Raw genomic sequence first — 17,437 nt, forward strand, 5'->3', positions numbered from 1 at the left:
TTATGTTATCAGTCTGTATTTTGGAACTCACTTTTAAGAACTAGACGTGGCACCATCATCTGCCATGACTTTGGGGATTTGTATGTTTTTTTCTGCACTATCTACAATATATTGGTGCACAGCTTGATAAAGACTAGTATAGATTGAAAGCTAGAATTTTTGTGGTTTAATAAAGATATCCCTTACCCTTGCTTTTATATTATGCAAGGACCACCCAGCTTTATTTTCTAGACTGTGTGGACAACCTGAACAGTGGCCCAGAGCACCACCTAGAAAGCAACATGAACACTTATCAGCCAAGCAGGACTGCACACTGAATAAAATATCAACCACTAGATAATGAGCCTTGTGGCGCAGTGGTTAAAACGCTGTACTGCAACTAAAACTCTGCTCATGACCTGGGGTTCAAATCCCAGGTAGCCGGCTCAAGGTTGACTCAGCCTTCCATCCTTCCGAGGTCGGTAAAATGAGTACCCAGCTTGCTGGGGGGGCAATGTGTAGCCTGTATAATTAAAATTGTAAACCGCCCAGAGAGTGCTTGTAGCGCTATGGGGCGGTATACAAGTCCAATAAATAAATAAATAAATAATACTGTTAATTTGACTTCAGTTTGTTTTGCACAGTAGGTAGACTAGATTTTATTCCCGGTTCTCTGATGGGGGCTTGCCATTTTTCTGTGTAACCTCTTTCCCTGACAAGATAGGAACCCTCAGTTTCAAAAGAAGGCAGTGAAGAAAGAGAAAATGCTGAGTACCTGCCAGCTCGTTTGATGAGTTGCGACTGAAAATCCAACCAACAGTTGCCAGGGGTAGAATGTGAAGCTTAGATTCCTAACTTGTGTTTCCAGCCTACATTTTGGAACTCACTTTTAAGAAACAGACCTGAGATGGACATCTGCCATTACTTTTGGAAATTCCATATCGTTTCCCCCCTCCCCTTGCACTATCAAAAATATATTGCTGCACAGCCTGATGAGGAGTAATAATATAGGTCAAAAGCTAGGATTTTTTAAAATACAAATTATCTAATAAAGGTATCACCTGCTCTTGCTTTTGTATTTAATATAGTAAGTTGCAGTTAAGAGCAGAACCCTTTCAATCAATGGAACTTATAGAGGAGTTGACTCACCATATCCTCCTTGATCAATGGGCCTACTTCTAATGGAGTTTATTATACTAAGCAACAGGATTTTGTCCAATGTGTGTCTGGAGACTTGGAAAGATAATTGATCTGGGACTCCCTATAAATGCAGTACCTCATACATTTTTTTCTTAATAAACACTCTAATTCTTAAATTTATTCACTAATGGTGTGAGAAGGAAGACAGAACAATGAATCCTGTTGGTGTGCTAAGCCCTCTTCCCTAAGAAATGGACAGTTATGAGACTTCCAGTTCCCCAAAAGAGACTGTTGTCAAAAAAGAGGTTTTGGAATATCCTGCTAGACTTAACAACCCAGGGTCAACAGAAAGCCCAAGAAAAGAATAACCAACAGAGGGGAGGAGCCTGCAGGATAAAAGAGAATAAAAAATGAACAGAGACAGAAGTGAGAGAGGCGAGAAAGAACCATCTGTGGGAGGAAGAACCACCTGTGGGAGGAGAGGACAAAGAGTCAGGAGTCTATTATTGAAGAAAGGGAACAAGGAAAGTTTATTCTCTAGGAGAGGGTAGGAATGGGGGAAGACCACCTGAGGGAGAAAAAGAAAAGCTATAGAGGATAATCCCCAGTGCAATCTGAAGGCCAGGAGTGGGTCACAAAAGAAGACCCATGAAGGGGGGGGGGAGGAGGAGGCAGAAAGGCAGAAGTGACTTCAACCCTGTAAACCCTCTTTCTGGAAGAAAGAGAAAAGCTTAGATAATTAGAGCGACAGGGAGAATCAAGTGGGGCAGTCCTCCCGAATAAGAATGGCTTCCAGAGCCGCCACCATGTGATGAGACAGGAAGACGAGAAGAGGGAGAGAACCCTGGGGGTTGCTGGGACCAACACTCATGTCACAGCAGCCTATGCTCAGGTCCACATTAGCCCCTTTGTCTGGAGTCAGAGGAAGAGAATAATGAGTGAGGCCCCCCACCATAGATACTAAAGTGTGGACTGTTCAAGGAAATGGTTTTGTTCAAATACCAAATCTGGAACCTGAAGTTGAACCTTTTGAACTAGTTGTAAAGATGTTACCAGTTATGCTAAATAAAACATTGCATTTAAAGCAGAGCAGTTGTGAGTTTGGAATTGGGGGCAGCCTCCATCAGGGAGACAGAACCCAATCACAGATGGAATAAAACTCATAGCATCTCTTTTCTTGCTCATGATGTAGTTTCATGAGTAAAATATTGCATCCAAAAGGGTTGAGATTTTTAAAAAAACGTAATCCTGAAATACACCAGAAATACTCATTAACTGTTCGATACAGCTGGAATATGTAAAACTGTAGATACGTTTTAAAAGATTTGTCCAAAGAGGCACATATAAATCCTGGTTTTATGGTTGTTTTCAAGTTTGTACAAGAAGTAGGTGGGTATGTGCACAGCAAGGCTAGGAATGAATGGTCTCAAGAGTACTGTACTGTATTGTCAATGTATATTGAATCTGATCAGGTACTGAGTAAGTGCAATGGGTTGGATCCAAACGAGATAATATTTGAAGTGGTTTTGTGAATATTAGTAAGATTTAAATTAGTGAAGTCAGTAATAGTTAAGTTGTTCCCAACCTGACAGCACAGAACACACACATGGAGTTAGGCGCATTAGAGAGGTGAACTGAGAGACAAGTGCAGAGAAACTAAGATAGTGCAGGAGAAAAAAGGGAGTTACTGTAAAAATGTCTCACCCTTGGTCAAAGACACAGAAGATGGAGTACTAGTTAAGTATCCAGAGAAGCTTAGACTTGTCTTGTTTTGCACCTGTGGAAGTGTCTTGCTGATGTCCAAAGGCTGGTTTCCTGGTTTTGCAAGTTCTTTTATTTCTTGCATTTAGCCTAATTTTATTGTATGGTTTTTCTAATCTTTTTTTTTAAAAAATCTTTTTCAATAGCTAACTAAAAGGCTTTTGATCTGGAAATCATTTTCAAGGACTTCAAATTCTAGATCCAGTACCTAGCACAGCTATTGAGAGTTCTGAGAACACATTAAAACAATTTTGGTTGCCCATGGAAAGCAACATGGAGGGGGCAGCTAATTTCTCCCTTGAAAGCATAAGGGAGAGGAAACATATCTCAATCTCCTTTCCAGAGTTTAGTTAGGAGCAGAAACTTCTTGAGTAGTCTGCCCAACTCTAGGGAAAAGTGCAGAAGCACAATATTGATACAAATGAATACAATGTACAATAATGAACAAGCCACTTAAGGATACTGGCCAATTAATCACTTCCTCTGCTCCTCAGTAGATAGATGGGCAGGGGTCATGAAAAATTTTTAAGACTGCCTAATGGACTAGTGTGTGGTGTAGTAATGGATAAAATGATGAATGCGCCAGGACTCTGGAGAACAGGGTTCAAATCCTGACTTGGTCATGAAAACACGCTGGGGGAATGTAACTGGTAAAACCACTCCTTAAATACTTCACCTTCAAAATCCTGTTAGGGTCTCTATAAATCAGACCCAACTGGACTGCACAGAACACACAATAAGACGACGTACTGCTGATGTGTTGCATTGCAGCGGCGACTTCAGCTGCAGGAGGTTTCTAAGATAGGCTGCTGGAGTGATTTCTGTGTGAACATTAAAATCACTCAAATGAAGCCCCAAAGGATCCCATATTACCTCGCTCTCTGCCGCTAAGGTAGCCGCAGCCTTTAATTTTCCCCATAAAGTAACTGCAACACCACGGACGCGGCTCTAGTCGATTCCTAGAGTAGCTTTTTTCCCAAACTTGGCCGGCGTACAATGAAGTAGAATGGTCTTGAGTAGACCGCCCTTTCATAGGGCGATCATTGCTTTAATCCCATCGCATTCGCTTTTCTCCCTCTCTTTCTCCCAAGACCACATCTTATACATTTTTACATGCAATCATCTCTTAGTTTTTCTAGGCCTCCTTAAAAGTGACGCTTTTGAAGAGCCAGGAATTCCTGTCTCCTCGTGTGAAGGCGCTTGCGAAGTCACCGCCCGAGTGCAAAGCCGGGGGAAGAGCCTTCGCGAGCACCGTTGCTCCAAAAAAACAGCGCCCCGGCGGTCTGCCAACTCACGGAGGAGCGCAGCGTATTTCTATCCCCCCCCCCCCGTCCCTTGCACTCGTTTGAAATTAAATACTCGCTTACCATTGGTGGGCTCTGTGGCGGCCATAAAAGCGCATGGGACGCCCAAAGCGAGGAGAGAAGGGCTCCTTCCATTGGCTGAGGCTTCTCCCTTCGGCGCATGCCTGTCCGGGCGCCAGAGAGCCCTAGGCTTAGATTGGCTGTAAGTGCCTTGAACGCTCTGTTTCTGATTGGCGGCGGCGCTAGGTTTGAATGCTGGAGTGGAGGTTGAGGGGGGGGTGTGGTGGCGCGCGGGAGTGGCTGTCGCGTCTGTCAGGGGGACCGGTGGCCGTGAAGTCGGGTGGCGAAGGAAAGGTGGGGTGGGGTGGGAAGCCAAGGCGGGCGCCTCGCCGGCGGTGCCTTCCTGTCGGGCCATGGCGGTAGGGAGGCAGTCCGTGGAAGCAGCCGGACTCGGGGAGTTGAGTTCTCCTGGAGCAAAGGGACGGCGGCGCTGGACCGTCGCGGAAGGCTGCGGGCGGGAGGAGGAGGAATGCCCCGCCGTGCTGTCCCTCAGCCACTTCTCCCGGCCGCCCTTCCTCAGCTTCGGCTCTGTCCGGGTCGGCACGTCGCGCCTTCGCCGTCTGGCCGTGGAGAACCCCAACGCGGAGCCGGTCCGAGTGGCCGTCTGCCGCCCTCCGCCCGCCTCGAAGGGCTTCAGCGTCGAGCAGCAGCGCGGCTCCGTCCTTCAGGTGCCTTTCGCCCCGGGGGGGGGGCGGCGGCGATGCAAATGATCGCCTGGACCTTTAGATAGCTTTTGTTCTGGGACAAAAAAAGGGGGGGGGTCGGAGTAGGGATCGGTCATCTTCAGTCATGACGGGATCTAGGATAACGCGTTGTTACTCCCACTCAGGCGAAAGGGCTCCCGGGGTGGTTTATATCCAGCGTGCAGGGGGAAAAATCAACTTACTGTCTAATCTTCTGCCGGGATCTGGTTTATTGGGATCTTCCTTCATAACAAGCGTGGAAAAGATTAAGCAGTGGTGGCTTTATTAATAATCTGATTAGTCTTCTACTCTCCGTCGATGCCGTGGCTGGCAAGGCTGATTAATGGCTGGTGTCCAATGGCTCTCTCTGGATAGCCCATTTTGAAATTAGCGCTGTTATGAATTTTTGGATGCAATACCGTTGGACACATCTATTGAGTGAATACAAGGTTTTTGTAGCTGTAGGAACGTTATACTGTACTTAGACCACTTTCTGAAATCATTAGAAAATATTTGTAAAGGGGGGGGGAGCCCTACCCTGCCCTCAAGAAATGGTAAAGTATTTTAATCATCTGTCTGTGAGGATGGATTACAATTTAGGGAAGAGACAACGCAGTGTTTCAACCCTATGAGCTATATGCTGTAATTCTGTTTGTTGGTTTTGCAGATGATTATAGGCAGCTATGGGAATGAAGTTATTTGTCTAATTTATGCAGTCAATATTTGGGAAGCAGAAAAAGGATTTATTATACTTAGTAGTTTCATGCAAGGCGACTCACAATCTTTATAAAAGGTAGGGGGGAAACCCTCCAAAATATTAAGGAAGATCACTGTCAGAAGCTACTGGCTATGATGGTTAACTGTGCAACCCAAACATGTTTATTCAAAAATGGTGGAGTAATATTCCATTGTAAATGTTCCTCTGTGGCAATACTTCCTAGTATGATTTTTTAGTATGGCAGCTTAACTGAAAGATTCTATATCTAACAGAAAATGTATATTTAATAATGTGTATGTCAGTATGTCCCAAATACCTGTACAGCCTGCTCTCCAGTCTGATGGGAGGATAATAGTAATCTGTGCTTCATATTTGTGCAGGACTTTGGAGTCTTTGGAATATGCTGAAGTTTTTCTCAGTGAGATTTCAAATATAGCTGTGTGCTATTCCCTTGTGAGACTGAATAAACAAGGACTGTTTTCTCGTTAGTGCTTATGATTTTTAGGGCACAGTGTTTTTCTGGTGCAGGATAGGGTTTTGATCCTGCTGTTACATTGGTTACTGATCAACGTTGCCTATGGCTTATGCTTTTTGATCCTGCTGGTACGCCTTGACATAGTTGTTTGAGAGCAATATTGCAGATTCTTATTTATATATTTTATGGATATGACGTTCTGGCTGTTAAATATTTAGACTTCAGTTGTAGCATAAAAGGAAATATAAAATGATTGTGCAGCGTTTATATGTAAGTTGACACATTGTATAGATGTTCCTTGTATTTGATATTTCATGTTTTTCTTTCATAGCCTGGAGAAAGAATATTCATTTCAATAACATGGACACCTCTGGAAGGTGGCAAAATTCGGGAACTCATTACTTTTATTGTAAATGATGTTGTGAAACATCAAGCAGTTTTGCTGGGCACTGCTGAACAGCCTGTAAAGAAAAAAGTGAGCAATGCTTTAAAATCATTTTTATTTTGTTTATTGTTGTAATGAGACAATGTTCAGGCTTTTGCTTCCAAAACGTACATCAAGTTGCATATTATTCTGTAGCAGATTTTAAAAATTCTTCTTTGTAAACCATTGGTGAGATTTATTTATTTTTTGCAACTAATGTTTGAATCAGTGGGAGCCAGTCTTTGGTGTTGTCATAGGCCTGTGAACTACAAAGTGTCTGAGATAATCTTAGAACTGCAGAGCTGGGAGGGATACTGTGGATCATCAGATCCAGCTCCTGTCAAGGAGGCAGAGTGGGGAATCAAACTCCCAATCTCTGGCTAAACCACTGAGCTATCCAGCAGTTCCTGTTGCTTAGCATAGCAAGCTGTACTAGAGTAGACTCACTGGATCAGTGAGGATTTGGTGAGTCAACTCTTTAGTTCCATTGATTCAAACGAGCCTACTCTATTTGTGACTTAATTTAGTGTAGTAAGTTGCAACTAGAATAAGCTCATTTGAATTCTCTAACAGAGAAGTTGACTCACCAAATCTGCACTGATTCAGTGGATCTACTCTGGTGCTATACTAAGCAACAAGATTCCACGCAATGTCTTGAAAGGCCCAATAATTGTGTATTTATTCACACTGGCAGTTACTTTTAGATAATAAAAGATTATTATACAGCAGCATCAAGAATAGTTAAAACTAAGTCTTACATACAGTACTAAGAATTTATTAGGAGAATAAAGAATATTTCCTCTACCAAATTCTTAACACGTGACACTTGGTTTGAACCATTCTTGAGCTTGCTGTATGTCTTATTATACAAGATTTTAACAGCCTTTGTGACTAAATGTGTAATAGAGATTTCTGTCTGCATTTGAAATACAGATTTAATTGCCATAATTGTAACAGATTGCTGCCTTTATCAAGCGTCACCATAAACCATGCCATTGGACATGATTATTATATCATTTGTAGAAAGACAAAACATTTTGAATGGTTCTTAATATACGCATATAAATAATTATTTAACCATATTGGCCTTTCTTTCAGAGGAATCTTTGGGATACAATAAAAAAGAAAACACCTTCACAACGTCCACAGCGTAAGAAAAGACTGCCCATCATTAAAAATGTTAACAAAACTTTTCAGATACCTGAAAAAATGGACAGAGGTAGAAGCCCACTTCAGTCCTGTGAGAATATGGAAATGAATAGAGGTAGCATTTCAGCTGATGAAAATTCTTTAATTCTGTCAGAAAGTAAACTCTCTCTCTCTCCTATTAGTCCCATCATGCAAGAAAATCAGCATATCACTTGCACTCCTGGCTCAGTGAGATCAACTACTTATTCTGTGCTTGGCACAGCAGCTTGTGATGAGTTACTAAAGGATATAAAAGAAACATGTAGTGTTATGCCACTATGCGACTATCTTGTGGGAAAAAAATTAGAAAGTCCACATAATGTTAACTCCATGGGAACACATCTTTCTCATACAAATTCAGTTTGCACACCAGAACAGAGATTGCATACTCATTTGAATCACAGGAGAATTTTAAGCCCTGATTCCTTTGTAAGTAACAGCTATGAGCTGGCTGAAGAACCAGCTGCAGCTGCAAAAGTGCCAATTCTTTCACCTGATCAGTTTTTAAAAGAGAATCAAATAGCCATTCAGCCTGCTTTGCAGGTACATAAATCTGTATTTCTTTCTTCGAATGTGGACTCAAGTATGTCAAGGACAACTTTTCCAAGACAAAAAATGGAAAAGACACAAGTAGTGACTTTTTCTGTGGATCCAAAGTTTTCAAACAAAGCATTTAATGACATAAACAATAGCAAGTCTGCAACGCTTAAGGACGATAAGTTTGAAGAAAAGATCAGCAGGTTCAGGAAAACGGGCAAAGACCAGACCTCCTATGTCCAGAAAGAACTGTGCAGAAAAAAGCCTGTACTTTCCAGCACTGTTACCAAAAGTAAGCCAGATCCTCCTAATGGAAAAGAGATGGTGCTGAAAGCAAAATCTAAGAGATGTCTTTCTAATGCAATACAGCAATGTGTCAATACTCCTGAAGGTACAAAACTGCAAATACTGCCAAGACTTCCAGTTATAGAACCACTTTCAGGTGAAGTGAAATGTCTTGAAGATAAAACAGCTTCTGCATGTTTGGAAGTAGCTTCGTACAGCCGTAAAAGAAAAAGTCAAGAATATTTAATAGATCCTGATAACAGAAGTGAAGCATATGGAGAAACTGTTAAAACAAAAAAGATCCAGATATCTTCTGCAGAAAATGGAAATAAGATTGGTTTGAAAACATCACTTCCCAAGCCTATGAGCAGAGAGAAGCGAGGCCAAACAAAGAGATCTGGTAATGTAACATTGTTTCTGTTTTTAATGTGTTGAAGAAAATGTTTCCATAATATGGTGACAGGGCTTGGTATATGGTCTCTGTATTGACAGTATTTGAAATAATGAAGTCTGTGTGTATATTTTTATGTTTTCCCAAACCAACAAGCACATACTAACTTTTATTTGACATTTTATTTGATTTCAAATACCAGCACCACTTTTGGTCTTATAATTTAAAATGAAATAGGGTTAAGCTGTTTATCCAGAAACTGTGTGGCACCCTTTCACAAAAGCTCTTGTTATCATCATGATAAGAAATCAAAGTTTTGCTTTCAACAAGCTCATTTTTCCTTGTCTTGAGGAACAGAGATCAAAATAAAATTGAGAGAACTGGGTGTTTTTGTCCCAAATTTCGTTGTCACTGGTACTTGCCTTACCCTGAAGGCGAGTGAAAATATTTTCTCCTGAAAGTACACACAATTGTTTTGATGAGGCGAGGGAAATGTTCTGATGTGTCAGGGACAATACACCATTCTCAGGTTAAACTGGGCATTGGGAATTGCTGAAGGACTTGAAGAAATTTACATTTGACACAAAATGATAGATGTAACTCTTTCTCTTGATTTTTCCTGCACCTGCCAAAGAACTGCCACGATACGGAATGATTGCTTACCATAGCAAATGCAACCTGTGAATTAGAAACAACAGAGGAACAAGATTTAGCAGAAATAAAATTCAATTAGGGCTTGCCTCTTCTTTCTCAGCATGGAGACAATGTCTAGAGATGATCTGTAGCTGGGGAGAGAAGTATATAGACACTTGTAGAATAAGATACTGTAGCTTTATGTTCTGAGAAACAGTACAACAGAATTATCCTTTGCTTGCACGATTTCTTAGTCATTTGCTTTCTTCCTAATCTATTGTGCTTGTTTCTAATTTTCAGGCTCCTTATCTCAGAAATTCAAGACTGCAAAAAGAACTAAGAAAATAGTTCCTGTTTCACAGTCCCACCTAACCTTTGTGAAACCTTTAAAAACAGGTGGAAATATGTTATTGCTCCTTTGTATTTTCAAGCAGAAAGAAAAGGCTTCTCCATACCTATTAACATTTCAACATTTTTCCAGAATTTATATATTTTAAAGAATGGTGTGTAGTTGTCTTCTAGAGCAGTATTTTATTAAATAATAAAAGACTGCTGATAAATATGCCTTTTACTTTTATTTCATAACTGGAAAAATGTACATATTAATAGAGAATGGTTACATCTGTGCAAGAGAGACAGCGTGATATAGCTGGTAGGATGTGATATAGCGGGTAGGATGCAGGTGACCATGGTTCAATAATAATTTCTCATCTAAGTTCCACCTGCATATTGTGGTGAGATCATGGTACAGTGGTGCCTCGCTAAATGATGATAATCCGTTCCACTGAAATCGCTGTTTAGCGAAATCATTGTCTAGCGACAAGCAAATCATCGTCTAGTAAAAATTGGTTTGCGAAGCAGGGACCAAACATTGTCCAGCGAAATTCCCCCATAGGAATCACTGTTTTGCGAATCGCTATAGCGATCACAAAAAGTCAATGTCTAGCAAAAAAAAACTGTCATGCGGGGTAACTGTCTAGCGAGGCACCACTGTATGGCATACCTCTGCTTTGTCAGAGATCTGCCCATTTTGTTAGCAGTCTTCACTGATATTGTGGTTGCATCCTTGTGTATGAGATGGTACCTATTGACTTTGAGTAAGTTTCTGCTTGTATTCTTATGAGTGTAGGCAGTTTTTAATATGGAACAAAGAGCTTTTATAGATTTTACTCCTATAGCTGCTGACCTGTGGGAATGGTGGATGAGGAAACAAGTATCAAGAGAGGGCAAAAAAAAAAAAAAAGGATAGGGTGAAAAATTAGTCACTGTTCTTATACTATAGGAGTAAAGCCGGAGGAGGTTAAGTCTTTATTGATGATGCCAAAGGAGAAATGAAGGACATGAGATGCAAGATTACTGGCTGGTGATAGAATTGTTTCATTGTCTGTTCAACTGTCTCTGTGTTGGTTGTTGTGGGTTTTTCGGGCTCTTTGGCCGTGTTCTGAAGGTTGTTCTTCCTAACGTTTCGCCAGTCTCTGTGGCCGGCATCTTCAGAGGACAACACCAGAGCACAGAGTGCTGTCCCACAACAACCATTAGATCCAGGCCGTGAAAGCCTTCGCCGAATACATTGTCTCTGTGTTCCTTATTTTGTTTCCTTTCTGTATTTGAGTATTAATTCTCAGTGGTTCAGTTACAGAACAAATTTAACTTTTAATTATTTGAAAAGATATTCCTAGGCATCCCATGCCTTTTGTGGCCAAGAACATGTTTTTTGATGAGCGCTGGAAAGAGAAACAGCAACGAGGTTTCACTTGGTGGCTGAATTACGTACTTACTCCTGACGACTTTTCTGTAAAAACAGACATTTCACAAGGTAAAGTGGATTTAGAGAATCTTAATCTTTCAAAAAGGATACACTTATGTAGAATTACACAGACTGCATCATTTATGTGTACATACCTTTACTTCTAAGCCTTCTATTAAAAGACTTGCTTTAATGAATCTGCCTGCCCATTAAGATTAGCTGGTCAGGTCCATTTTTATGTCTTGCTGATATAGAAATACCTACCCAAGGAATTTATCTGTCATCCACCCTGATACCATCCTAATTCATTGGGAGATCTTTTTAGTCTGATAAGCAGTTGACCTAGTGGATATGAGAGTATTATTTCTTGTGGCTAGGAATATGGAATTTGTTTTCTGGAATGATTATCTGATGCCTTGTGACTAAGTGGTCTGTTTGACTTTTAGCTGTTTGATTTTTAAAAAATTATATGAGCAGTTCTGCAAATTACTTAAGTTTGAGTCAAAAAAAGAAGAAGACATTTGTAATCAGGCAATAAGCAATGGTTATTGTTGTAAACTGTAGTAAGAAAATCCAAATATTAATCAGCAAAGTTTACAATTCTAGTTTCTTTTGCAAGTAGTTAACATCAGGAAAATAAGCAGTTGATACCTTTTACTGATTAGGTGATAAGACACAAGATTTTTTTTTGTTAAGGGCCAGTATACAACCCAAATTAAAACACGTGACTCATTATTGTACAGTATATTCTGGAAAAGCAGATTCCCTTTACTGATATACATAGGCTCAGGAAGAAATGCATAGAGGAGTGTTGTACAGTGGTGCCCCGCAAGATGATGTTAATTTGTTCAGTGAAAATCACTGTCTTGTGAAAACATCATCTTGCGAAATGCAGTTCCCCATTGGAATGCATTGAAATCTGTTTAACACGTTCCAGTGAGGAAAAATGTCGTCATTTTGCGATAATCGCCCATAGAGAAACCATTTTGCGAAGCGCGGATCAGCTGTAAAAATAGCTGTCTTGTGAAAAATGGTCACGAAAACACCCGCTTTGCGAGTCGCGGACTCAGCTGTCAAAATCGTTGTCTTGCAAAAATCGGTTCCCAAAAAAAGTCTTACGAAAATCGGTCTGAAACATCATCCAGCGAAAATCGCCCATGCGAAACACCGTTTTGCAAAGCACTATAGCGATCGCAAAAACTCATCGTCAAGCGAATTAACCATTTTGCGAGGTAATTGTCTAGCGGGGCACCACTGTATGTGCTAAATTCATAATATGAAAGAGCAGGGAAAAAGCAAAAAGGAACCTTATTTAAAATAGGAAGGTGAAATATAATTCTTTTTTTCTTTGTTTTTAGTGTAACAGTTCAATTCCCTACAAAATTCAAGAGCAACAAAAGCATCATATTCTCATAGAAACAATAAAAGCATGGTGTAACAGGATAATATAGATACTTTTACTAGAAATTCACTGTATTTTTCCATGTATATAACTTTTTCCTAAAATAATTAGAGGAAAATTTGAGGGTCATTTTATACGCAGAAGGAAGTGGAGGCAAAAGAACAGCTATGCTTGGCCACTTCTCACTGCTGCCTATTGACTGCTGCCACCACTGCCAGATCGCCTCCTCCAGCATCACTCATGGGCTACCTTTGCACAGGGGACAAGGCGGCAATGTGAGCTGGAGGTGAGCCCCGGCAGTTGCACTGCAATGGGCGGTCGGGCAGCGGAGGCTGCAGAAGGTGGAGGAGCAGCCGCGCTGGGCTGCCCCTCGTGGCTGCCCATTGACTGCTTCTCCACCAAGGGTCAAAATTGCATTGGGGGGTTGTATACATGGAAAAATATGGTATTTTGAAGTGATATTTAATTTGAGGCACTTCTTGTGTTTACATGTACAGAACTTTTAACTGAATATCTCTTTAGTCTTGGTACTATTAATACTCTTTAATGCTTGATATTTTCTGATAGGTATTTAGGGATAGGATTTTATTTTGCCACAAATGGAAAACAACACTGAAGGCACTCTTTGTTCTACGTTTCCTTCATTCATTTTACCTCCATTTTACTCATGTATGTAAAATCATCCCACTAATTTCCCCCCATTAAATTGTGTTTCAAGTATAATGACAAAGGCAGCTGCCAGTTAGAACTTAATGGCTACTTTCAGGATTTGAAGGGTGGGAAGGTGTCACTTTCTCTGCGGTGAGCAAGCTTGTCTACACCTAGTTATCATTCTACACTCCTCCAATGCCAGCCCACTCTCTTGCCTCTTTGGAGAGGATTTCATATCCAGCAGCTCTTCTTCACCTCTAACTGCAGAAAGATACTAGCAAAGGGTGATGTCCATCCAGATAATTTAAGACAGGGCACATTCAGATTGGTATATAGATCACTGTTTGGATTACTTTTGGAACTATTTCGATCATATCAAATCATGACCTCCACATGTGTTTTTTTCTCCATTCCACCCCATTTTTAGAGCTGTCCCACTTCTTTTTGGCACAGCACTAGGACTAGTTTTTTAAATGTCCTCTTCTGTAACTCATGTGGATGGTTAATTCACTCTCCGATAGAGCTGTGGGTGATCTTATCTGAGGTGACAGTTCTGTGGCACATTTGGTTGGTTGTGGCATTGAAAAGGATGATGGAGAGGCCCCTCTTTTTATCTATTCTACTGTTCTAAATTTGTATATACATGTTTTAATGATGCAGTGCTTTTCTATATGAAGAAGAAACAGTAGCGGTGTTATGTGTACCATGATGATGCATTGCCATTTTGCTGTATCACTTCATAATATACAATCGCACATCTATAGAGACATGATGACTACGGCAAAAAGCAGGGAAGGGGATAGAAAAGGGAGTGTCATTAACAGAAAGGGAGACAAGTTGGAGCGACCCAAAGACCTGTCTGGACCCTTCTCATTGGAGAAAAATTTTGAATGGAAGGATTACTCAAGTGAGAGATAAAATAGATTGTACTAAAAATAAGAACCTTATAAGCATGAATCAGACCGCTTCAGCTTCCTCTGTCTGGAGATCCCCTCACTGGATCAAATGATACTTTCTAGAGGAAGAAAAGTATGAAATTAAAAACATACCATTTTCTCTTCTTCAGTCAATGCAGCATTCCTTATGTTGGGAACAGAATCTCATCATAAGTCAAGTGTTCCTAAAGCACCAACAAAAGAGGAAGCATCCCTAAGAGCATACACAGCACGATGCAAATTAAACAAACTTCGTCGATCAGCATGCCATTTGTTTACCTGTGATGAGATGGTTAGAGCAATAAAACGGCTGGAAATTGAAATTGAAGCAAAGCGCTTGCTAGTTCGAAAGGACAGACATTTGTGGAAAGATATTGGTAAGAATGAAACAAGAGTCTTGATTTTGTTACTTGTATATACAAAAAGTTGTGCAATATTAGAATATTATTATTATTACACATAATAAAGCAGGCAGGTCTCTATGCCCATTAACCATTTCACTGTGTAACCTTATGTAATACGCAGGAGCAGGTGACACTTTTATTGGACCACTAAAAAATAAAACAAAAACCAGCAAGCTTTCAATGATAATACATCTTCTTTAGGCTGTGCACCAGGATCTTGTGGGTGGTTCCAAAATTATATGCTTTTATTAAAGTCCCAAAGTCTCATAGCCATTGGGGCCAGGTTAAGCTTTTTAGGTGGAAATGGCTGCAGTCTGCAAGAGACCTGAACTTATACTATCTTTCTCAGCCACATTTCATCTTGTCATGCTCTTGTCTTGTTCTTTGCAGGAGAGAGACAGAAAATCCTCAACTGGCTTTTATGTTACAACCCACTATGGCTACGCATAGGTCTGGAAGTAAGTTTATAACTTCTAGATTAAAGGCTGGGAAAAGAATCTGCTTCAGTTAATGAATGAACTACTTTACATCATGAACTGTTTCCACATACCAACATGTGGTGGTGTTCCTTCTATCACTTTCTTTTGTTGCTTAGTCATTAAGTCGTGTCCGACTCTTCGTGACCCCATGGACCAGAGCACGCGAGGTCCTCCTGTCTTTCACTGCCTTCCAGGGTTGGGTCAAATTCATGTGGGTAGCTTCGGTGACACTGTCCAACCATCTCATCCTCTGTCATCCCCTTCTCCTCTTGCCTTCACACTTTCCCAACATAAAGGTCTTTTCCAGGGAGTCTTCTCATGAGATGGCCAAAGTATTGGAGCCTTTCCTTCCGGTGAGCACTCGGGGTTAATTTCCTTCAAAATGGGTAGGTTTTTCATCTTTGCAGTCCAGGGGACTCCCAAGAGTCTCCTCCAGCACCACAATTCAAAAGCATCAATTCTTTGGCGTTCAACCTTCTTTATGGTCCAGCTCTCACTTCCATACATCGCTACTGGAAAAAACATAGCTTTGACGATGCAGACCTTTGTCAGCAAGGTGATGTCTCTGCTTTTTAAGATGCTGTCTAGGTTTGTCATTGCTTTCCTCCCAAGAAGCAGGCGTCTTTTAATTTCGTTGCTGCTGTCACCATCTGCAGTGATCATGGAGCCCAAGAAAGTAAAATCTGTCACTACCTCCATATCTTCCCCTTCGATTTGCCAGGAGGTGATGGGACCAGTGGCCATGATCTTAGTTTTTTTGATGTTGAGCTTCAAACCATTTTTTGTGTTCTCCTCTTACACCCTCATTAAGAGGTTCTTTAATTCCTCCTCATTTTCTGCCATCAGAGGGATATCATCTGCATATCTGAGGTTGTTGATATTTCTTCTGGCTTGGGATTCCTCCAGTCCTGCCTTTCGCATGATGTATTTTGCATATAAGTTAAATAAGCAGGGAGACAATATACAGCCTTGTCGTACTCCTTTCCTAATTTTGAACCAATCAGTTGTTCCATATCCAGTTCTAAATGTTGCTTCCTCTCCCACATATAGATTTCTCAGGAGATAGATAAGGTGGTCAGGCGCTCCCATTTCTTTAAGAACTTGCCATAGTTTGCTGTGGTCCACACAGTCAAAGGCTTTTGCATAGTCAATGAAGCAGAAGTAGATGTTTTTCTGGAACTCTCTGACTTTCTCCATAATCCAGCGCATGTTAGCAATTTGGTCTCTACTTCCTCTTTCCCTTCGAAATCCAGCTTGTACTTCTGGGTGTTCTTGGTTCACATACTGCTGAAGCCTTCCTTGTAGAATTTTAAGCATAACCTTGCTAGCGTGGGAAATGAGTGCAATTGTACGCTAGTTGGAGCATTCTTTGGCACTGCCTTTCTTTGGGGTTGGATGTAGAGTAATATTTTCCAGTACTCTGGCCACTGCTGAGTTTTCCAAACTTGCTGGCATAATGAGTGTAGCAGCTTAACAGTGTCATCTCTTAAGATTTTAAATAGTTCAACTGGAATGCCATCACCTCCACTGGCCTTGTTGTTAGCCACGCTTTCTAAGGCCCACTTGACTTAAGTCTCCAGGATGTCTGGCTCAAGGTCAGCAACCACACCATCTGGGTTGTTCGGGACTTCCAGATCTTTCTGGTATAATTCTTCTGTGTATTCTTGCCACCTCTTCTTGATGGCTTCTGCTTCTGTGAGGTCCCTGCCATTTTTGTCCTTTGTCATGTTCATCTTTGCACAAAATGTTCCTTTAATATCTCAATTTTTAACATATCTCTTGCTTTTCCCTTTCTATTATTTTCATCTATTTCTTTGCACTGTTCATTTAAGAAGGCCCTCTTGTCTCTCCTTACTATTCTTTGGAAGTCAGCATTCAATTTTCTGTAACTTCTCCTATCTCCTTTGCATTTTGTTTCCCTTCTCTTCTCTACTATTTGTAAGGCCTCGTTGGACATCCACTTTGCTTTCTTGCATTTACTTTTCTTTGGGATCGTTTTTGTTGCTGCCTCCTGTACAATGTTACGAGCCTCTATCCAACAAATGGAGTTCTTTAAATCTGTTCTTCACTTCCACTGTGTACTTAATGGATTTGGTTTAGATTATACCTGAGTAGCCCAGTGGTTTCTTCAGTTTAAGCTTGAATTTTATTATAAGCTAATGATCAGAGCCACAATCATCTCCAGGTCTTGTTTTTGCTGATTGTATAGAGCTTCTTCATTTTTGGCTGCAGAGAATATAA

General features: G+C 40.8%; 1 protein-coding gene across 2 annotated transcripts in view; it reads left to right on the plus strand.

Annotated features, from left to right (window-relative positions):
* The first annotated feature begins 4,287 nt into the window (after positions 1–4,287).
* Positions 4,288–17,437, plus strand: part of ASPM (assembly factor for spindle microtubules) — a 39,444-nt gene continuing 26,294 nt past the window's right edge. The window contains exons 1-7 of one of the 2 annotated variants that reach the window (XM_072998079.2): positions 4,288–4,386; positions 6,452–6,595; positions 7,643–8,954; positions 9,879–9,974; positions 11,248–11,394; positions 14,445–14,690; positions 15,108–15,175. In XM_072998079.2, the coding sequence (XP_072854180.2) occupies positions 4,345–4,386; positions 6,452–6,595; positions 7,643–8,954; positions 9,879–9,974; positions 11,248–11,394; positions 14,445–14,690; positions 15,108–15,175 (2,055 nt within the window). In that variant the 5' untranslated portion in view covers positions 4,288–4,344. Of the gene's footprint in view, positions 4,387–4,474; positions 4,913–6,451; positions 6,596–7,642; positions 8,955–9,878; positions 9,975–11,247; positions 11,395–14,444; positions 14,691–15,107; positions 15,176–17,437 lie in introns of those variants that run through there. The other variant, XM_020778689.3, reaches the window with a different exon arrangement.

The sequence above is a fragment of the Pogona vitticeps genome, chromosome 4, assembly GCF_051106095.1.
Source record: "Pogona vitticeps strain Pit_001003342236 chromosome 4, PviZW2.1, whole genome shotgun sequence".
In the NCBI taxonomy this organism is placed as follows: Eukaryota; Metazoa; Chordata; class Lepidosauria; order Squamata; family Agamidae; genus Pogona; species Pogona vitticeps.